The 23,554-nt window shown below is 44.8% G+C and overlaps 1 protein-coding gene across 1 annotated transcript in view; it reads right to left on the bottom strand.

Moving 5' to 3' along the window:
- Positions 1 to 2,601: 2,601 nt before the first annotated feature.
- The window catches only part of PIRT (phosphoinositide interacting regulator of transient receptor potential channels), a 33,738-nt gene continuing 12,785 nt past the window's right edge, over positions 2,602 to 23,554 (bottom strand). Inside the window, exon 2 of the mRNA XM_056549512.1 lies at positions 2,602 to 3,736. Within this exon, the coding sequence (XP_056405487.1) occupies positions 3,284 to 3,736 (453 nt within the window). The 3' untranslated portion in view covers positions 2,602 to 3,283. The remainder of the gene's footprint in view (positions 3,737 to 23,554) is intronic.

The following is a 23,554-nucleotide window of genomic DNA, read 5'->3' as shown; positions in this document are numbered from 1 at the left end:
TACACATCCGACTTTAACAAAAAGTTGACAAACACCTGTGGGGTGTTAAGGCTCACCGTACCCCTTGTTACGTTCCTTGAGGGGTGTCGTTTCCATAATAGTGTGCAATGTGTTTTTTTTTGCTGTTCTGGCACCATAGGGGCTTCCTAAATGGGACATGCCCCCCAAAAACCATTTCAGAAAATCTCACTCTCCTAAATCCCATTGTTGCTCCTTCGCTTCTGAGCCCTCTAGTGCACCCGCCGAACACTTGACATACACATATGAGGTATTTTCTTACTCGAGAGAAATTGGGTTACAAATTTTGAGAGGATTTTTTTCCTTTTACCCCTTGTAAAAATTCAAAAATTGGGTCTACAAAAACATGCCAGTGTAAAAAATGAAGATTTTGAATTTTCTCCTTCACTTTGCTGCTATTCCTGTGAAACACCTAAAGGGTTAAAACGCTGACTGAATGTCATTATGAATACTTTGAGGGGTGCAGTTTTTATAATGGGGTCATTTATCGGGTATTTCTAACTAGAAGACCCTTCAAATCCACTTCAAACCTGAACTGGTCCCTGAAAAATTCCGATTTAGAAAATTGGAAAATTGTTGCTGGACTTTGAAGCCCTCTGGTGTCTTCCAAAAGTAAAAACTCTTCAATTTTATGATGCAAACATAAAGTAGACATATTGTATATGTGAATCTATATATAATTTATTTGGAATATCCATATTCCTTATAAGCAGAGAGCTTCAAAGTTAGAAAAATGCAAAATTTTCAAATTTTTCATGAAATTTTTGAATTTTTCACCAAGAAAGGATGCAAGTATCGCCGAAAATTTACCACTAACATAAAGTAGAATATGTCACGAACAAACAATCTCGGAATCAAATTTATAAGTAAAAGCATTCCAGAGTTATTAATGCTTAAAGTGACAGTGGTCATATTTGCAAAAAATGCTCCCGTCCTTAGGGTCATAATGGGCTCCGTCCCCAAGGAGTTAAGGCACTTTTTCCATTTTCCCCATTGAGAATATGTGCATGTAGTAGTGGGATAGGCCAAAAGCTATCTCAAAGCGGTTCTTCGCCCCTAGACATTTTATCCCCCTTGATCTCTGTACATCATCCGATAGTATGTGGGCGACGCAGTGGGCGACGTGACGTCATACCGCATTCCCTCGTGATGTCATGAAATGCCCCCTTGTGACGCCAAGCCCCCTCCATTCATGTCTATGGGAGGGGGCGTGACTGCCTTCACGCCCCCTCCCATAGACGTGAATGGAGGGGGCGTAGCGTGGTGCAACATCACGATGGGGCGACACGTCTCTTGCCGCGTGAACTCAGGTGCAGCACAGAGATCGCGGGGCGTCCCAGAGGGGGAGACATGATGTCACTCCACGCCCCATCAAAATGTCATGACATCACAAGGGGGTATGGTGTGACGTCCCGTCTCCCCCCGCAGGAACCCAGCGTTCTAAACATACTGTTTACAATGTCGGGGGCTGCACGGAGACTCCGCGATCAGACATCTTATCTTATCCTTTGGAAATGGGATAAGATATCTAGGGGCGGAGTACCCCTTTATTCGTATGGCCTACTTACAGTTTTTTAGGGCAATATTGAGATATTTGGTTGGGGATAGGGGAATAACTGATAATATATAGCTTATAGCTCCCTAATGTGAAGAGCTGCATCTTGTCCACAACTCTGGGACCTTTTGGTTCTCGACAATTGACTTAAAAAAACATAAATCTAAAGGGAAATTGTCGGATTTTATTTTTCCATTAAAGCCAAATTGCAAAGCTCATATTAGTAGAAACAAATTCAATATTAAAACCTCAGATCGGAAAACAAAAGAACAAAAAAGACTTGCGATGTCCATAATACGTATGTAGTTCCTTTCACGGGAGGTGAGATATCTTGTCCACCCACAGGAAGTCAAGCTTAAAATTGGCCTTCACTGAAATTGTCATGCAAGTTGTGTAGTGCCGTGGCATTCTCAATTTGTTTTTTGAACGGACTAAAGGCACAAAGTCATGCCACCACTCGGGAAACACCAGTATATATATGTATATATGGGAATCAGATAAGCAACACTTGGCAAATCTTCTACAATTCTAAATGGCCTAAAATTCAAGGTCTAAAAGACATGTAAACCTCATCTGTCGGTCAGTGTGCACTGGATCCTGCTGAATATGAAGACCATCCATTTTGTTTATCATATTCTTAAAGGGGTACTCCGGTGAAAACAATTATTTTAAAATCAACTGGTGCCAAAAAGTTAAACTGATTTATAATTTACTTCTGTTTAAGAATCTTAATCCTTCCAGTACTTATCAAATGCTGTATCCTCCACAGGAAGTTGTGTAGTTCTTTTCTGTCTGACCACAGTGCTCTCTGCTGCCACCTCTGTCCATGTCAGGAACTCTCCAGAGCAGGAGAGGTTTGCTATGAGGATTTGTTCCTGCTCTGGACAGTTCCTGACATGGACAGAGGTGGCAGCAGAGAGCACTGTGCTCAGACTAGTAAGAACTACACAACTTCCTCTGGAGCATACAACAGTTGATAAGTACTGGAAGGATTAAGATTTTTATATAGAAGTAATTTACAATCTGTTTGACTTTTTAGCACCAGTTGATTTTAGAAAAAAAAATGGTTTTCCACCGGAGTACCCCTTTAAGACCATAGAACCATTGACCAACGAAGAACATCTTAGTAAACCAATGACTTTTTGGAATAATTCCACCACCTTGGGTATGATATCACGTTGCCACTAATAATCTTCAATGTCATTGACCACTGTCTTGTCTTTGTTTTAGGTTCTGAACCATTAAAGAATCCTTGTAGACCAATAGCTTCAATAACTTTCACAAACATGAAATCTTTTTTTTTTTTTATAAATTTCACTTCCTTTGAAGACCAAGCAGATGATGTTCACGTATAGGTCATATGGTGGCCACATAGGATCCTGACAAGCTTGAATGTCAATATGTATGTGATCCAGGGTCTCAATCTCATTGTAATGAACTGGACGAAAACCATTGGGGAACACCTCTGTAGACCTAAGCAATTCAAAAACGCAACCTTTAATACATTCCACCACTTCCTGGTGATGTTACTTTATTGATCATCTTGTTGTCCCTTGGGATCCTGTAAAGGCTGAATTTTCTAGACCTGACATGAACCACTGAAGAACATCTCCGCAGACCAACATCTTATAAACCATTCCAATTTTTTGGATATACAGCAGATAGTGACGGGTTGTCTAACAAACCAATCATGTCTGGTCTCCAAAATTTTTAGAAATGAATGAAGAACTGACGTGAGTGATGGCTGAAGAGCCGAGAGGCTGACCTTTGTTTCCTCTTCTTTCTTATGATTGGAACCCAAACCAATCCAATGATCAAGACCATTAGTCCAATCGATAGGGCAACAGGTCCCATGTTTTTCGAGATCGGTGCCTCAATTGTGTACACGAAGTACATCGTGGTCAATATAATTCCTAATAGGAACACTGATCCCCCAATAGACATGATGATTATGGGCTTTTGGTAAGTGTCCCAGGCACTTCGCTGGGCGTTATTCCAAAGAGACTCACTTCTGGAACTACTGTACAATGTGCTGTCAGTCCTGCTGGTCACCAGGTCCTTAGATTCGGCAGATGAGGACCTGTCTACGCTGCTGTACTCACTGAGAACAATGTGCTCCGGTGACCTGTCCATCTTTGCATTCTCCAAGTCAGCGACTAATATCTGAAATACATAATCGATATTAGGTTCAGTTTTAGGATTTTATATATGAGCTTAAAAAAAGTCATTATCACGCAAAAGGGGTTTCCAGCAATATTTGTAGATGGGTTATTCTTAAGAATAGGCCATCAATTTGTGATTTATTAGGGGTCCGATCCCTGGAATCTCACTGATCGGCAGAATATACGAGTCACTTGCTGGAGTCCTATGAACCCTCCATTGTTGCTTCAGATATAGCGGCACACCTGTACTTGTGGCTCTGCCTGGTACTGCAGCTAAGCCTAGATCAGCCTTTTTTACTTGAATGGGACTAAGCAGCAGTGCCTAACACATCTACAAGAATGGATTTACCTCTGTGTCCAGGATTTGTAAATTTGTAAATTGCCCCATGGTTGTAGTCCTGTCTGTACCGACAGGTTAGTGTAGGTGAAACTTATGACAGATTTTCTATAAGGGTGCGTTTACACTGCAGAATCTCCGTGAGTGGGGATTACATCTGATCTGGCGACCTCCGCCGAAATATATTGGTGGTAGGGCCACGCGCCACTGCGCTGTCACCATTGACTGTTATGGAGTGCTCGCGGATTTCCGTGCAAAGAATGAACATGTTCATTCTTTGCATGGAACTATTTCAGTGGTGGAATTGCCCGCCGCTGAAATTCCTCAGTGTGAACGGGTCTCGCGGAAGACGTGATGTTAAAGTTCACCGCGCGTAATTCCGTGGGAATTACGCAGTGTTAAGGTACCCTAAGAGTACGTTCACACATACAGGATCCTGTGCAGATTTGATGTGCAGGATTTGTAACTGCCGTTTAGAGGCTGTGAAAAACAGAGCAAAACTTCAGAGGTAGCGGAAATTTGCGTGGCGCTTACCGGAACGGACATAATGCAAGTGCGGTGACTTGAGATTAAATTCTTTACTAACCAAGATGCAGCACTTTTCACTGAGCTTCTTCGGGCAAGGCAAGCGCAGCTTCCTTCCTGCCCGAGGAAGCTGCTCTTGCGCAGTGAAATGCGTTGCATCTTGGTTAATAAAGAATTTTATCTAAAGTCACCGCACCTGCATTGTATCCGTTCCGGTCAGCGCCACGCAAATTCCTGCTTCCTCTTAAGTCATGCTCTGCTTTTCAAGTTCTACTAGGAAGGCTGCAGACGGGAACTTTTGATAACATTACGTGCTGTCCATTGTTGTGTATGTCGGTACACAACCGGAGTCGGTAAGTGACCATCTGTACCCCCTTGATTTCCCTTCCACTCCAGCGCGTGTGATACTCCACATGGAGTGCCTTTGTTTCTTGTTTTAGATTAGAAGCTGTGCTCAGTCATTTAGTTTACTTTGAAATCTGTAGCAGAAAATCCTGTGCATCAAATTCTGCGCATCAAATCTGCGTACGTGTGAACGTACCCTAAGAGAAACTTCAGGTTGTCTAAAGAGCTGTCTTATCCCTCCGCATGGCAGTAGAGGATCACTGAAAGACAGGGGGCGCTCTTCACATATATTATATGCTTATATTTTTTGTGCCCAAGAACGTTAGTACCTTGTGTGCACTGTTGCACCTTTTTGTAGATCCTAATGGCAGATCCAATCACATTTGCCTTCATTGGTGACAACATTGATGTGTTCATATCTGAGGACGGCGGAGAAGAACCAAATGGTAATTGGCAAAAAAATTATATTTCCTGGGTTATTTTTGAGAAATACGGTTCCCTGTTCCTCATTGACAATATATGATTATAATGATTTTGTTACAGGATGAATTCGTCTGCTATGTTCTTACTTAACATTTTCCAGGCAGTACATTTTGAGAGAGATCAAAGTGTGATAGATAGATAGAGGAACGCGGGGTCGCAATTAATCACTGAATGACTCATGGACTTAGTGTAAGGATTTCAGAGCATTCCTGACCACAGATACAGGACATGAGATTAGCCGACCCTTCGTATCCTGCCAAGCCAACATGTTCTCCAGTCCTGAACAATGTGTAAGCGCAATTCTGTCATTTGGCCTCAGTCCTAGGAAACTTTGAGGCCCAGGAGAGAAGTTCTACGTGCACATTCAAGGTCAGCTTGGAAAATTTTTAAAGGGGTACTCCACCCCTAGACATCTTATCCCCTATCTCCCGATCTCCCTGCTGCCCCCGGCGTTCGTTTAGAGCATCGAGTGCAGCGCCGAAAGCTTGTGACCTCACGGTCGTGCCCCGCTTGTGACGTCATGGCCATACACCCTCAATGCAAGTCTATGGGAGGGGGCGTTACACCCCCTCCCATAGACTTGCATTGAGAGGACATGGCCACCGCCGCGCATCACCAACCATCCGGCACGGATCAAAGTTCGCTCGGTGCACCAGATGTCTAGGGTGCCATAGCCGAGATCGCGGGGATCCCACCACTGGACATAGGGGATAAGATGTCTAGGGGCGGAGTACCCCTTTTAACCCCTTAAGGACTCAGCCCATTTTGGCCTTAAGGACTCAGACAATTTAATTTTTACGTTTTCATTTTTTCCTCCTCGCCTTCTAAAAATCATAACTCTTTTATATTTTCATCCACAGACTAGTATGAGGGCTTGTTTTTTGCGCGACCAGTTGTCCTTTGTAATGACATCACTCATTATATCATAAAATGTATGGCGCAACCAAAAAACACTATTTTTGTGGGGAAATTAAAACGAAAAACGCAATTTTGCTAATTTTGGAAGGTTTTGTTTTCACGCCGTACAATTTATGGTAAAAATGACGTGTGTTCTTTATTCTGAGGGTCAATACGATTAAAATGATACCCATTATTATATACTTTTATATTATTGTTGCGCTTAAAAAAAAATCACAAACTTTTTAACCAAATTAGTACGTTTATAATCCCTTTATTTTGATGACCTCTAACTTTTTTATTTTTCCGTATAAGTGGCGGTATGGGGGCTCATTTTTTGCGCCATGATCTGTACTTTTTTTTTATACCACATTTGCATATAAAAAACTTTTAATACATTTTTTATAATTTTTTTTTAATAAAATGTATTAAAAAAGTAGGAATTTTGGACTTTTTTTATTTTTTTTTCGTTCACGCCGTTCACCGTACGGGATCCTTAACATTTTATTTTAATAGTTCGGACATTTACGCACGCGGCGATACCAAATATGTCTATAAAAAATGTTTTTTACGCTTTTTGGGGGTAAAATAGGAAAAAACGGACGTTTTACTTTTTTATTGGGGGAGGGGATTTTTCACATTTTTTTTACTTTTACTTTTACATTTTTTTACATTTTTTTTTACACTTGAATAGTCCCCATAGGGGACTATTCATAGCAATACCATGATTGCTAATACTGATCTGTTCTATGTATAGGACATAGAACAGATCAGTGTTTTCGGTCATCTTCTGCTCGATCACAGACCAGAGCAGGAGACGCCGGGAGCCGCACGGAGGAAGGTGAGGGGACCTCCGTGCGGCGTTATGAATGATCGGATCCCCGCAGCAGCGCTGCGGGCGATCCGATCGTTCATTTAAATCGCGAACTGCCGCAGATGCCGGGATCTGTATTGATCCCGGCACCTGAGGGGTTAATGGCGGACGCCCGCGAGATCGCGGGCATTGGCCATTGCCGGCGGGTCCCTGGCTGCGATCAGCAGCCGGGATCAGCCGCGCATGACACTGGCATCGCTCCGATGCCCGCGGTTATGCTTAGGACGTAAATGTACGTCCTGGTGCGTTAAGTACCACCTCACCAGGACGTACATTTACGTCCTGCGTCCTTAAGGGGTTAAGTCTGATCTGTCAATCCTTAAAGGGGTATTCCCATCTGGGACATTTATGGCATATACACGTCTGGGACCAGCAACTATTTAAAGATCAAGGGTCCCCTGGTCCTGTTACTATGCCATAAATGTCCCTGATGGATATACAGCTTGGGATCAAACAAATGTTTTTAAAAGGGGATATTAACCTGCCCGATTGCTACCATTCCGAAACTCAGCAGTCCCTACTCATCTCCATCTTTACATAAAGGGAAGGCTCACTCATCATTGGCCACAGAAATGACCAAACTCAGCTAGTGAAGGGCTAAATGGGACTTTACTCTGTATCAAGATGGAGATCAGTAGGGACTGGTGAGATTCAGAATGGAAGCAGCAGGGATCAGGTGGGTGAGTATCCTCTTCTGCTACAATTTGTGTACATTTTCTGACATGTCAGGCTGCAATCCCTCCTGATAAGTCATACTCATCTATCCTGTTCCCCTGCAACTAATGTTCCAGCCCCTTCCAGCTCTTCTCCCTGCTTTTCAGACGAGTCTTCGCAGGACCTGCCGACTGTGCCCAGTGATTGGCTGAGCAGGCTGAACCTGCAAAACGCTTTATATCGGAATCAGGAAGAAATGGTGAGGAGTGGGAAACTGCACAGAACTACAACAGGAGCTGTGGGGCCAGAAGTAGGTGAGTATGAATAGTTTTTTTACCCTGTCTGCACAGTCTCACCACTTAGGCTAGGTTCACACTACTGTTGTGCTCCTACCCATTCAGGGTCCAAATGGCTCTTTTTTTTCCTTTTTATTTTTTGCACCAAATAGACACTGAATGGGTCAGAGCATAGCTAATACTGCCAGGTTCATATGGATCCCATTGACATTAATGTAGTCCCTCGGGTGTCCAGTATTTACCGGGAGCAGAGAATAAAGATCGGACATGCAATATTATTTTTCCCTGCTCAACTCCCGTTCTTCCAACGGACTGGGCAACGGAGCTCCCTATAGTGGACTTCAGTGGCAGTGTGAACATAGCCTTACCTTTATGGGCCACACAATAAGCAGTGCATAACAGTTTATTGAAAAAGAGCAGGGGCTCCAGTCAAAATCATAGCAGTCCCTGCTCTCCACATACTTTCCATGGTGCCCTACTCTAGAGCACTATAGGAACTATGTAATAGCATCACCGCTTACCTTTGTGGGCCACCGAGTAAGTAGTTCATCACTGTTTACTGTAAAAGGGACTCCTGTCTCAATGATAGAAGCCCCTGCTCTCAACACACTTTGCATGGACACCATGGAAACTATGTACTGAGCTGAGGCATATGCATAGCATCACTACCTACTTCCTTGTAAGAACAGTAAGTAGCTATGCATAGCTCATGGCTGCTTACTGTAGAGGAGCAAGGACAACTATCAAAATGACAGAAGTCCCTGCATCTCTGATTGCTAGGAAACTGTAAAAAATACTCTCTTTCTTCCAATTTCTATTGGAGGCCAGGTCTGAATCAGGGTTTTCCACTCCAAATTCAAGTGGGAAACGGAGGCTGGAGCGGTAAACTCTGGTTTGGGCCTGGCCACAGGGAGTAGAGGAGTACTAAACCACAGCATATGCCTGGCCGCTAAACAAGATTCCCTCCCTGCTCCTGAACTAGATTTGCATGAATTAAAACGCTAAAAAAATCAGATTTGAATATATCTAAATTTTTGGTTAAATTTGGAACAAATCTAGTTCTGAATCAATTTGCTACTCTCACTAATAAAAAAGTGTGACAAACCCTCAGCTGTGCAAATTCTTTGGTCTAGAAAGTTGCAGAGCATTTCAGTATATAATGATGAGGCTTTGGATACATGGGGCTGGACCGGCCAATTATTTGTGAAATACGATGATTCCATCATAGAATGTTCCGGACTCCCTGCAGACTCACACAAATTACATCAAATGTGTAGATTTTGTTTTAACCACTGTAATCTCTTGAATAATTTACCGAACAGTAAACCATTAGGCGCTTCACCCGCTCCTCCCATCACCGCCGGGGAGACATTATCATCATCATCATCACTACTAAGTGCGAGAGTTTCCAGACAAAGGAGGCAAGTGCTGCGCATATCACTAAAAACGGAAATAATAAGCGTCTGTAGAGACAACACCTTCTGATTTCTTCTTACTGTCAAAGAATGGAAACTTTGACCAGATATTGCTAATTCCTTGCCCAATACCATCCTTACAGTGATCATGGTGGTGGCAGCATCATATCTGGAGGAAACCAGGCACTGCCCATCACCTGCCCAATACCATCCCTACAGTGATCATGGTGGGGGCAGCATCATATCTGGAGGAAACCAGGCACTGCCCATCACCTGCCTTATACCATCCCTACAGTGATCATAGTGGGGGCAGCATCATGGCTGGGGGAAACCAGGTACTGCCCATCACCTGCCCAATACCATGCCTACAGTGATCATGGTGGGGGCAGCATCATGGCTGGAGGAAACCAGGTACTGCCCATCACCTGCCCAATACCATCCCTACAGTGATCATGGTGGGGGGAGCATCATGTCTGGAGGAAACCAGGCACTGCCCATCACCTGCCCAATACCATCTCTACAGTGATCATGGTGGGGGCAGCATCATGTCTGGAGGAAACCAGGCACTGCCCATCACCTGCCCAATACCATCCCTACAGTGATCATGGTGGGGGCAGCATCATGTCTGGAGGAAACCAGGCACTGCCCATCACCTGCCCAATACCATCCCTACAGTGATCATGGTGGGGGCAGCATCATGTCTGGAGGAAACCAGGCATTGCCCATCACCTACCTAATACCATCCCTACAGTGATCATGATGGGGGCAGCATCATGTCTGGAGGAAACCAGGCACTGCCCATCACCTGCCCAATACCATCCCTACAGTGATCATGGTGGGGGCAGCATCATGTCTGGGGGAAACCAGGCACTGCCCATCACCTGCCCAATACCATCCCTACAGTGATCATGGTGGGGGCAGCATCATGTCTGGGGGAAACCAGGTACAGCCCATCACCTACCCAATACCATCCCTACAGTGATCATTGTGGGGGCAGCATCATGTCTGGAGGAAACCAAGCACTGCCAATCACCTGCCCAATACCATCCCTACAGTGATCATGGTGGGGGCAGCATCATGTCTGGAGGAAACCAGGCACTGCCCATCACCTGTCCAATACCATCCATACAGTAATCATGGTGGGGGCAGCATCATGTCTGGGTGAAACCAGGCACTGCCCATCACCTGCCCAATACCAACCCTACAGTGATCATGGTGGGGGCAGCATCATGTCTGGAGGAAACTAGGCACTGCCCATCACCTGCCCAATACCATCCCTATAGTGATCATGGTGGGGGCAGCATCATGTCTGGAGGAAACTAGGCACTGCCCATCACCTGCCCAATACCATCCCTATAGTGATCATGGTGGGGGCAGCATCATGTCTGGAGGAAACCAGGCACTGCCCATCACCTGCCCAATACCATCCCTACAGTGATCATGGTGGGGGCAGCATCATGTCTGGGGGAAACCAGGTACTGCCCATCACCTGCCCAATACCATCCCTACAGTGATCATGGTGGGGACAGCATCATTTCTGGAGGAAACCAGGCACTGCCCATCACTTGCCCAATACCATCCCTACAGTGATCATGGTGGTGGCAGCATCATGTCTGGGGGAAAACCATCTCTAGAGTGAAGTACGGTGGGGACAGTATCATGCTCTGAGGACAGGGAGACTGGTCAGGGTTTAGGGCAGGCATAGGCAACCTTTTGCACTCCAGATGTTTTGGACTACATCTCACATGATGCTCTTACAGCCAAATTGCAGACAAAGTATCATGGGAGATGTAGTCCAACACATCTGCAGTGCCGAAGGTTGCCTATGCCTGGTTTAGGGAAAGCTTAATGGAGAAAAGTACAGAGATTATTCTTAATGAAAGCCTGATCCAGAGTTCTGGACCTCAGACTGGGCAGAAATGTCACCATCTAACAAGGCTATGTCCTTAAAGGGGTAGTCCAGTGGTGAAAAACGTATTCCGTATCCTAAAGATAGGGGATAAGTTTCATATTGCGGGGGGTCCAACCGCTGGGGCCCCCCGCGATCTCTCTGTACGGGGCCCCGGCTCGCTGGCCAGAATGCGCATGTTGACCACCACACGAAGTAGCGGCCAACACGCCCCCTCAATACAACTCTATGGCAGAGCCGGAGATTGCCGAAGGCAGCACTCCGGCTCAGCCATAGAGTTGTATTGAGGTGGCGTGTCAGCCGCCACTTCGTGCGGTGGTCAATACGCCCCCTTCCGGCGGGCTGTCAGGGCCCCGTACAGGGACCCCCCGCGTTCTGAAACTTATCCCCTATCCTTAGGATAGGGGATAAGTTTTGCACCACTGGACTACCCCTTTAAGCACATCGCCAAGATAACACAGGAGCGACTTAGGGACAATACTGTGAATGTCCTTAGGGGCCCAGCCAGAGGCCGAACCCAATGGGACATCTCTGGAGACCTGAACATGGCTTTCACTGACAGTTCCCATCCAACCTGACAGAGGATGAGAGGATCAGCAGAGAAGAATGGAGGAAAATCTCCAAATCCAGGTGTAAACCTTGTGGCCTCATCCCCAGGAAGACTGGAGGCTGGAATAACTGTCAAAGGGCCTTCACCTAAGTACTGATTAAGAGGTATGAATACTTATGTCACTGCAAGACTACAGTTTTTCCTCATCGATAAATTAGTAAAGATTTGTAACATTCTATTTGCTTTAAATTTGTGCACATCCATGGTGGCTCTACTGGACCTAACCCTGATGAGATGACAATCATTCTGTTTGTTAAGGAAATACTGGTCTGTATCCCAGGCAGAAAATACACAGTAAGAAGGTGAAGCCTTATGTACCTAGTAAAATGTAGGTTTACTCTATATAGGACCATTGTGTTCCAGCTGTTCTGTACAGTAACTGAAGGCATCAACTAATGACACCATAATGATAAAAGAATTCTACAATACTGAACCCTGAATTGTATTCTCATGTATATGAAGTGTCTGGTGATATCACTGGTTCCTGGTATATTGATAGGCTGTATTCTCATGTATATGAAGTGTCTGGTGATATCACTGGTTCCTATATATTGATAGGCTGTATTCTCATGTATATGAAGTGTCTGGTGATATCACTGGTTCCTGGTATATTGATAGGCTGTATTCTCATGTATATGAAGTGTCTGGTGATATCACTGGTTCCTGGTATATTGATAGGCTGTATTCTCATGTATATGAAGTGTCTGGTGATATCACTGGTTCCTATATATTGATAGGTTGTAGTCTCATGTATATGAAGTGTCTGGTGATATCACTGGTTCCTGGTATATTGATAGGTTGTATTCTCATGTATATGTAGTGTCTGGTGATATCACTGTTTCCTGGTATATTGATAGGCTGTATTCTCATGTATATGAAGTGTCTGGTGATATCACTGGTTCCTATATATTGATAGGCTGTATTCTCATGTATATGAAGTGTCTGGTGATATCACTGGTTCCTGGTATATTGATAGGTTGTATTCTCATGTATATGAAGTGTCTGGTGATATCACTGTTTCCTGGTATATTGATAGGTTGTATTCTCATGTATATGAAGTGTCTGGTGATATCACTGGTTCCTGGTGTATTGATAGCCTGTATTCTCATGTATATGTAGTGTCTGGTGATATCACTGGTTCCTGGTATATTGATAGGTTGTATTCTCATGTATATGAAGTGTCTGGTGATATCACTGTTTCCTGGTATATTGATAGGTTGTATTCTCATGGATATGAAGTGTCTGGTGATATCACTGGTTCCTGGTATATTGATAGGTTGTATTCTCATGTATATGTAGTGTCTGGTGATATCACTGGTTCCTGGTATATTGATAGGTTGTATTCTCATGTATATGTAGTGTCTGGTGATATCACTGGTTCCTATATATTGATAGGCTGTATTCTCATGTATATGAAGTGTCTGGTGATATCACTGGTTCCTGGTATATTGATAGGTTGTATTCTCATGTATATGTAGTGTCTGGTGATATCACTGGTTCCTATATATTGATAGGCTGTATTCTCATGTATATGTAATGTCTGGTGATATCACTGGTTCCTGGTATATTGATAGATTGTATTCTCATGTATATGTAATGTCTGGTGATATCACTGGTTCCTGGTATATTGATAGGCTGTATTCTCATGTATGTGAAGTGTCTGGTGATATCACTGGTTCCTGATATATTGATAGGTTGTATTCTCATGTATATGTAGTGTCTGGTGATATCACTGGTTCCTGGTATATTGATAGGTTGTATTCTCATGTATATGTAGTGTCTGGTGATATCATTGGTTCCTGGTATATTGATAGGCTGTATTCTCATGTATATGTAGTGTCTGGTGATATCACTGGTTCCTGGTATATTGATAGGCTGTATTCTCATGTATATGTAGTGTCTGGTGATATCACTGGTTCCTATATATTGATAGGCTGTATTCTCATGTATATGTAGTGTCTGGTGATATCACTGGTTCCTGGTATATTGATAGGATGTATTCTCATGTATATGTAGTGTCTGGTGATATCACTGGTTCCTGGTATATTGATAGGCTGTATTCTCATGTATATGAAGTGTCTGGTGATATCACTGGTTCCTGGTATATTGATAGGCTGTATTCTCATGTATATGTAGTGTCTGGTGATATCACTGGTTCATGGTATATTGATAGGTTGTATTCTCATGTATATGAAGTGTCTGGTGATATCACTGGTTCCTGGTGTATTGATAGGCTGTATTCTCATGTATATGTAGTGTCTGGTGATATCACTGGTTCCTGGTATATTGATAGGATGTATTCTCATGTATATGAAGTGTCTGGTGATATCACTGGTTCCTGATATATTGATAGGTTGTATTCTCATGTATATGTAGTGTCTGGTGATATCACTGGTTCCTGGTATATTGATAGGTTGTATTCTCATGTATATGTAGTGTCTGGTGATATCATTGGTTCCTGGTATATTGATAGGCTGTATTCTCATGTATATGTAGTGTCTGGTGATATCACTGGTTCCTGGTATATTGATAGGCTGTATTCTCATGTATATGTAGTGTCTGGTGATATCACTGGTTCCTATATATTGATAGGCTGTATTCTCATGTATATGTAGTGTCTGGTGATATCACTGGTTCCTGGTATATTGATAGGATGTATTCTCATGTATATGTAGTGTCTGGTGATATCACTGGTTCCTGGTATATTGATAGGCTGTATTCTCATGTATATGAAGTGTCTGGTGATATCACTGGTTCCTGGTATATTGATAGGCTGTATTCTCATGTATATGTAGTGTCTGGTGATATCACTGGTTCATGGTATATTGATAGGTTGTATTCTCATGTATATGAAGTGTCTGGTGATATCACTGGTTCCTGGTGTATTGATAGGCTGTATTCTCATGTATATGTAGTGTCTGGTGATATCACTGGTTCCTGGTATATTGATAGGATGTATTCTCATGTATATGAAGTGTCTGGTGATATCACTGGTTCCTGGTATATTGATAGGCTGTATTCTCATGTATATGAAGTGTCTGGTGATATCACTGGTTCCTGGTATATTGATAGGCTGTATTCTCATGTATATGAAGTGTCTGGTGATATCACTGGTTTCTGGTATATTGATAGGTTGTTGTCACGATTCGGCTTCCAGGTAGTGGATCCTCTGTGTCAGCGAGGGATTGGCGTGGACCGTGCTAGTGGACCGGTTCTAAGAGGCTACTGGTGTTCACCAGAGCCCGCCGCAAAGCGGGATGGTCTTGCTGCGGCAGTAGCAACCAGGTCGTATCCACTAGCAACGGCTCTACCTCGCTGACTGCTGAGAAGGTGTGGGACAGAAGGACTAGGCAGAGGCAAGGTCAGACGTAGCAGAAGGTCGGGGGCAGGCGGCAAGGTTCGTAGTCAAGATGGATAGCAAGGGTTCAGGTAACACAGGCTTTGGACACACTAAACGCTTTCACTGGCACAAGGCAACAAGATCCGGCAGGGGAGTGCAGGGGCAGTGATCAGATATAGTCTGGGAGCCAATTAAGCTAATTGGGCCAGGCACCAATCATTGGTGCACTGGCCCTTTAAGTCTCAGAGAGCTGGCGCGCGCGCGCCCTAGAGAGCGGAGCCGCGCGCGCCAGCACATGACAGCAGGGGACCGGACGGGTAAGTGACCTGGGATGCGATTCGCGAGCGGGCGCGTCCCGCTGTGCGAATCGCATCCCCGACGGCCATGACAGTGCAGCGCTCCCGGTCAGCGGGACCGACCGGGGGGCTGCGGGGAGAGAGACGCCGTGAGCGCTCCGGGGAGGAGCGGGGACCCGGAGCGCTAGGCGTAACAGTACCCCCCCCCTTAGGTCTCCCCTTTTATTTGTCCGGTAACTGCCTCCCCTGGGATGAGGACACCGGGAAAGAATGGAGGGTTTCCTCAACGGCAGGCAGCACAGCAGGAGTGGGAATGGGGAGGGAGGGCAGAGGGCGAAGCCTGGCACGGGGCAGTGTGACACCAGGACGGGGGCCATGAGGAGGCACTGAGGCTTGCCTGACGGGACTGGGAGGGGGGGAGAGGCACTTCCTATGGCAGGCAGAGTCCCAGTTCTTGATCTCCCCGGTGGTCCAATCAAGGGTGGGAGAATGAAGCCGGAGCCATGGCAGACCGAGGAGGACCTCAGAGGTACAGTTGGGAAGGACGAATAACTCAATCCTTTCGTGGTGGGGTCCAATAGACATCAGGAGGGGTTCTGTGCGGTAACGCACGGTGCAATCCAGTCTGACTCCATTGACCGCGGAAATGTAGAGCGGCTTGACGAGACGGGTCACCGGGATGCTGAATTTATTCACAAACGACTCCAAAATAAAATTCCCAGAGGCACCAGAGTCCAAGCAGGCCACGGCTGAGAGGGAGGAGTTGGCTGAAGGAGAAATCCGCACGGGCACCGTGAGACGTGGAGAAGCAGACTTAGAACCAAGAGACGCCACACCCACGTGAGCTGGGTGCGTGCGTGCGTTTCCCAGACGTGGAGGACGGATAGGGCAATCCACCAAGAAATGCTCGGTACTGGCACAGTACAGACAAAGATTTTCTTCCCTACGGCGATTCCTCTCTTCCTGGGTCAGGCGAGACCGATCCACTTGCATGGCCTCCTCGGCGGGAGGCCCAGGCGTAGATTGCAACGGATACTGTGGGAGAGGTGCCCAGAGATCTAAGTCTTTTTCCTGGCGGAGCTCTTGGTGTCGCTCAGAAAAACGCATGTCAATGCGGGTAGCCAAATGGATGAGTTCTTGTAGGTTGGCAGGAATCTCTCGTGCGGCCAGCACATCCTTGATGCGACTGGATAGGCCTTTTTTAAAGGTCGCGCAGAGAGCCTCGTTATTCCATGATAACTCGGAAGCAAGAGTACGAAATTGGATGGCGTACTCGCCCACTGAAGAATTACCCTGGACCAGGTTCAACAGGGCAGTCTCGGCAGAAGAAGCTCGGGCTGGCTCCTCGAAGACACTCCGGACTTCAGCGAAGAAGGACTGGACTGTGGCTGTGGCAGGATCATTGCGGTCCCAGAGCGGTGTGGCCCAAGACAAGGCCTTTCCTGAAAGAAGGCTTACCACGAACGCCACCTTAGACCGTTCTGTAGGAAACAAGTCCGACAACATCTCCATATGCAGGGAACACTGAGACAAAAATCCACGGCAGAGTTTAGAGTCCCCATCAAATTTGTCCGGCAGGGACAAGCGGAGGCTAGGAGCGGCCACTCGCTGCGGAGGAGGTGCAGGAGCTGGCGGAGGAGATGGTTGCTGCTGTAGCAGAGGCAGAAGTTGCTGTAACATGGCGGTCAACTGCGACAGCTGCTGTCCTTGTTGGGCAATCTGCTGCGATTGCTGAGCGACCACCGTGGGAAGGTCAGCGAGACTTGGCAGCGGCACCTCAGCGGGATCCATGGCCGGATCTACTGTCACGATTCGGCTTCCAGGTAGTGGATCCTCTGTGTCAGCGAGGGATTGGCGTGGACCGTGCTAGTGGACCGGTTCTAAGAGGCTACTGGTGTTCACCAGAGCCCGCCGCAAAGCGGGATGGTCTTGCTGCGGCAGTAGCAACCAGGTCGTATCCACTAGCAACGGCTCTACCTCGCTGACTGCTGAGAAGGTGTGGGACAGAAGGACTAGGCAGAGGCAAGGTCAGACGTAGCAGAAGGTCGGGGGCAGGCGGCAAGGTTCGTAGTCAAGATGGATAGCAAGGGTTCAGGTAACACAGGCTTTGGACACACTAAACGCTTTCACTGGCACAAGGCAACAAGATCCGGCAGGGGAGTGCAGGGGCAGTGATCAGATATAGTCTGGGAGCAGGTGGGAGCCAATTAAGCTAATTGGGCTAGGCACCAATCATTGGTGCACTGGCCCTTTAAGTCTCAGAGAGCTGGCGCGCGCGCGCCCTAGAGAGCGGAACCGCGCGCGCCAGCACATGACAGCAGGGGACCGGGACGGGTAAGTGACCTGGGATGCGATTCGCGAGCGGGCGCGTCCCGCTGTGCGAATCGCATCCCCGACGGCCATGACAGTGCAGCGCTCCCGGTCAGCGGGACCGACCGGGGCGCTGCGGGGAGAGAGACGCCGTGAGCGCTCCGGGGAGGAGCGGGGACCCGGAGCGCTAGGCGTAACAGTTGTATTCTCATGTATATGAAGTGTCTGGTGATATCACTGGTTCCTATATATTGATAGGTTGTATTCTCATGTATATGTAGTGTCTGGTGATATCACTAGTTCCTGGTATATTGATAGGCTGTATTCTCATGTATATGTAGTGTCTGGTGATATCACTGGTTCCTGGTATATTGATACGCTGTTTTCTCATGTATATGTAGTGTCTGGTGATATCACTGGTTCCTGGTATATTGATAGGTTGTATTCTCATGTATATGTAGTGTCAGGTGATATCACTGGTTCCTGGTATATTGATAGGTTGTATTCTCATGTATATGAAGTGTCAGGTGATATCACTGGTTCCTGGTATATTGATAGGCTGTATTCTCATGTATATGAAGTGTCTGGTGATATCACTGGTTCCTGGTATATTGATAGGCTGTATTCTCATGTATATTAAGTGTCTGGTGATATCACTGGTTCCTAGTATATTGATAGATTGTATTCTCATGTATATGTAGTGTCTGGTGATATCACTGGTTCCTATATATTGATAGGTTGTATTCTCATGTATATGTAGTGTCTGGTGATATCACTGGTTCCTGGTATATTGATAGGCTGTATTCTCATGTATATGTAGTGTCTGGTGATATCACTGGTTCCTGGTATATTGATAGGTTGTATTCTCGTGTATATGAAGTGTCTGGTGATATCACTGGTTCCTCGTATATTGATGGGCTGTATTCTCATGTATATGTAGTGTCTGGTGATATCACTGGTTCCTGGTATATTGATAGGTTGTATTCTCGTGTATATGAAGTGTCTGGTGATATCACTGGTTCCTGGTATATTGATAGGCTGTATTCTCATGTATATGAAGTGTCTGGTGATATCACTGGTTCCTGGTATATTGATAGGCTGTATTCTCATGTATATGAAGTGTCTGGTGATATCGCTGGTTCCTATATATTGATAGGTTGTATTCTCATGTATATGAAGTGTCTGGTGATATCACTGGTTCCTGGTATATTGATAGGTTGTATTCTCATGTATATGAGGTGTGTGGTGATATCACTGGTTCCTGGTGTATTGATAGGCTGTATTCTCATGTATATGAAGTGTCTGGTGATATCACTGGTTCCTGGTATATTGATAGGCTGTATTCTCATGTATATGAAGTGTCTGGTGATATCGCTGGTTCCTATATATTGATAGGTTGTATTCTCATGTATATGAAGTGTCTGGTGATATCACTGGTTCCTGGTATATTGATAGGTTGTATTCTCATGTATATGAGGTGTGTGGTGATATCACTGGTTCCTGGTGTATTGATAGGCTGTATTCTCATGTATATGTAGTGTCTGGTGATATCACTGGTTCCTGGTATATTGATAGACTGTATTCTCATGTATATGTAGTGTCTGGTGATATCACTGTTTCCTGGTATATTGATAGGTTGTATTCTCATGTATATGTAGTGTCTGGTGATATCACTGGTTCCTATATATTGATTGGTTGTATTCTCATGTATATGAAGTGTCTGGTGATATCACTGGTTCCTGGTATATTGATAGACTGTATTCTCATGTATATGAAGTGTCTGGTGATATCACTGGTTCCTGGTATATTGATAGGTTGTATTCTCATGTATATGAAGTGTCTGGTGATATCACTGGTTCCTGGTATATTGATAGGCTGTATTCTCATGTATATGAAGTGTTTGGTGATATCGCTGGTTCCTATATATTGATAGGCTGTATTCTCATGTATATGAAGTGTCTGGTGATATCACTGGTTCCTGGTATATTGATAGGCTGTATTATCATGTATATGTAGTGTCTGGTGATATCACTGGTTCCTGGTATATTGATAGGTTGTATTCTCATGTATATGAAGTGTCTGGTGATATCACTGGTTCCTGGTATATTGATAGGTTGTATTCTCATGTATATGTAGTGTCTGGTGATATCACTGGTTCCTGGTATATTGATAGGCTGTATTCTCATGTATATGTAATGTCTGGTGATATCACTGGTTCCTGGTATATTGATAGGCTGTATTCTCATGTATATGAAGTGTCTGGTGATATCACTGTTTCCTGGTATATTGATAGGTTGTATTCTCATGTATATGTAGTGTCTGGTGATATCACTGGTTCCTATATATTGATAGGCTGTATTCTCATGTATATGAAGTGTCTGGTGATATCACTGGTTCCTGGTGTATTGATAGGCTGTATTCTCATGTATATGTAGTGTCTGGTGATATCACTGGTTCCTATATATTGATAGGCTGTATTCTCATGTATATGTAGTGTCTGGTGATATCACTGGTCCCTGGTATATTGATAGGCTGTATTCTCATGTATATGAAGTGTCTGGTGATATCACTGGTTCCTATATATTGATAGGCTGTATTCTCATGTATATGTAGTGTCTGGTGATATCACTGGTTCCTATATATTGATAGGCTGTATTCTCATGTATATGTAGTGTCTGGTGATATCACTGGTCCCTGGTGTATTGATAAGTTGTAATCTCATGTATATGTAATGTCTGGTGATATCACTGGTTCCTGGTATATTGATAGGTTGTATTCTCATGTATATGTAGTGTCTGGTGATATCACTGGTTCCTGGTATATTGATAGGTTGTATTCTCATGTATATGAAGTGTCTGGTGATATCACTGGTTCCTATATATTGATCGGTTGTATTCTCATGTATATGAAGTGTCTGGTGATATCACTGGTTCCTGGTATATTGATAGGTTGTATTCTCATGTATATGTAGTGTCTGGTGATATCACTGGTTCCTGGTATATTGATAGGCTGTATTCTCATGTATATGAAGTGTCTGGTGATATCACTGGTTCCTGGTATATTGATAGGCTGTATTCTCATGTATATGAAGTGTCTGGTGATATCACTGGTTCCTATATATTGATAGGCTGTATTCTCATGTATATGAAGTGTCTGGTGATATCACTGGTTCCTGGTATATTGATAGGCTGTATTCTCATGTATATGAAGTGTCTGGTGATATGACTGGTTCCTGGTATATTGATAGATTGTATTCTCATGTATATGAAGTGTCTGGTGATATCACTGGTTCCTGGTATATTGATAGGCTGTATTCTCATGTATATGAAGTGTCTGGTGATATCACTGGTTCCTGGTATATTGATAGGTTGTATTCTCATGTATATGAAGTGTCTGGTGATATCACTGGTTCCTGGTATATTGATAGGCTGTATTCTCATGTATATGAAGTGTCTGGTGATATCACTGGTTCCTGGTATATTGATAGGCTGTATTCTCATGTATATGAAGTGTCTGGTGATATCACTGGTTCCTGGTATATTGATAGGTTGTATTCTCATATATATGTAGTGTCTGGTGATATCACTGGTTCCTATATATTGATAGGCTGTATTCTCATGTATATGAAGTGTCTGGTGATATCACTGGTTCCTCGCTTATTGATAGGCTATTCTTGATATGATGACGTGTCCCATGGTGTTCGCCTTCTATACTTCTGATTAGATTTTGGTCCTTTCTGATTTTCCCCATTAGAGTCTATGACGTTGGATAAATAACTTTATTGCTGATTCATTCAGGTTATATACAGACTGGATATCTGGCTCTTCCGTCTGAATACTGGTGTGAGATGTTTTGGGAAGTGCCCAGCTGGCACAGACCTAGCACTTGAGGCTGTATCAATGGCTTTTAAGCTTATCAGGCTCATTTCCTCATATGAAAGAATCCAATTAGTGAATGCGAGAATTGTGGATGATGTATTACGAGAGACAGTGATCTGGGGTGGAGACAGTGTGACCTGAGAGCAGCACCAGGCCACGTCTAATAATACCAGCTCTATGACACAGAGTGATGCCGCTCATCTCTCTTATACACAACTCCCCACTGTCTCTATAACCAGGGTCAGTCTGTGAAGGCAAAGCCTTAAAAATTACATTCATTGTAGTCTTCGATTATGTGACTTGGTAGCAGAGTAGATAGTTTACTCCAGTCCCCACCAAAGCTGCACTCACCCCTGCTTCTGTGCATGTTTTCAGACTGCTGGACCCCATATGTCTTTACTGGCTTAATATATGTCCAGAATATGCTCCTGTGTGGTACACTACGGCATGTGCTCCTGTGTGGGGCACTGTGGGATATGCTCCAGTGTGGGGCACTGTGGGATATGCTCCAGTGTGGGGCACTGTGGGATATGCTCCAGTGTGGGGCACGGTGGGATATGCTCCAGTGTGGGGCACGGTGGGATATGCTCCAGTGTGGGGCACTGTGGGATATGCTCCAGTGTGGGGCACTGTGGGATATGCTCCAGTGTGGGGCACTGTGGGATATGCTCCAGTGTGGGGCACTGTGGGATATGCTCCAGTGTGGGGCACTGTGGGATGTGCTCCAGTGTGGGGCACTGCGGCATGTGCTCCAGTGTGGGGCACTGCGGCATGTGCTCCAGTGTGGGGCACTACGGCATGTGCTCCAGTGTGGGGCACTGCGGCATGTGCTCCAGTGTGGGGCACTGCGGCATGTGCTCCAGTGTGGGGCACTGTGGGATATACTCCCGTATGGGGCACTGTGGGATATACTCCCGTGTGGGGCACTGTGGGATATGATCTGGTATAGTGCACTGTGTGATATGTTCTGGTATAGTGCACTGTGTGATATGATCTGGTATAGTGCACTGTGTGATATGATCTGGTATAGTGCACTGTGTGATATGATCTGGTATAGTGCACTGTGTGATATGTTCTGGTATAGTGCACTGTGTGATATGATCTGGTATATAGTGCACTGTGTGATATGATCTGGTATATAGTGCACTGTGTGATATGTTTTGGTATAGTGCACTGTGTGATATGATCTGGTATATAGTGCACTGTGTGATATGATCTGGTATATAGTGCACTGTGTGATATGATCTGGTATATAGTGCACTGTGTGATATGTTCTGGTATAGTGCACTGTGTGATATGTTCTGGTATAGTGCACTGTGTGATATGATCTGGTATAGTGCACTGTGTGATATGATCTGGTATAGTGCACTGTGTGATATGATCTGGTATAGTGCACTGTGTGATATGATCTGGTATAGTGCACTGTGTGATAGGATCTGGTATAGTGCACTGTGTGATATGATCTGGTATAGTGCACTGTGTGATATGATCTGGTATAGTGCACTGTGTGATATGATCTGGTATATAGTGCACTGTGTGATATGATCTGGTATAGTGCACTGTGTGATATGATCTGGTATATAGTGCACTGTGTGATATGATCTGGTATATAGTGCACTGTGTGATATGATCTGGTATATAGTGCACTGT

Source organism: Hyla sarda, chromosome 13 (genome assembly GCF_029499605.1).
Source record: "Hyla sarda isolate aHylSar1 chromosome 13, aHylSar1.hap1, whole genome shotgun sequence".
NCBI lineage: Eukaryota > Metazoa > Chordata > Amphibia > Anura > Hylidae > Hyla > Hyla sarda.
The sequence above is the reverse complement of the archived record's forward strand: the minus strand, read 5'-3'. Positions and strand labels throughout refer to the sequence as shown.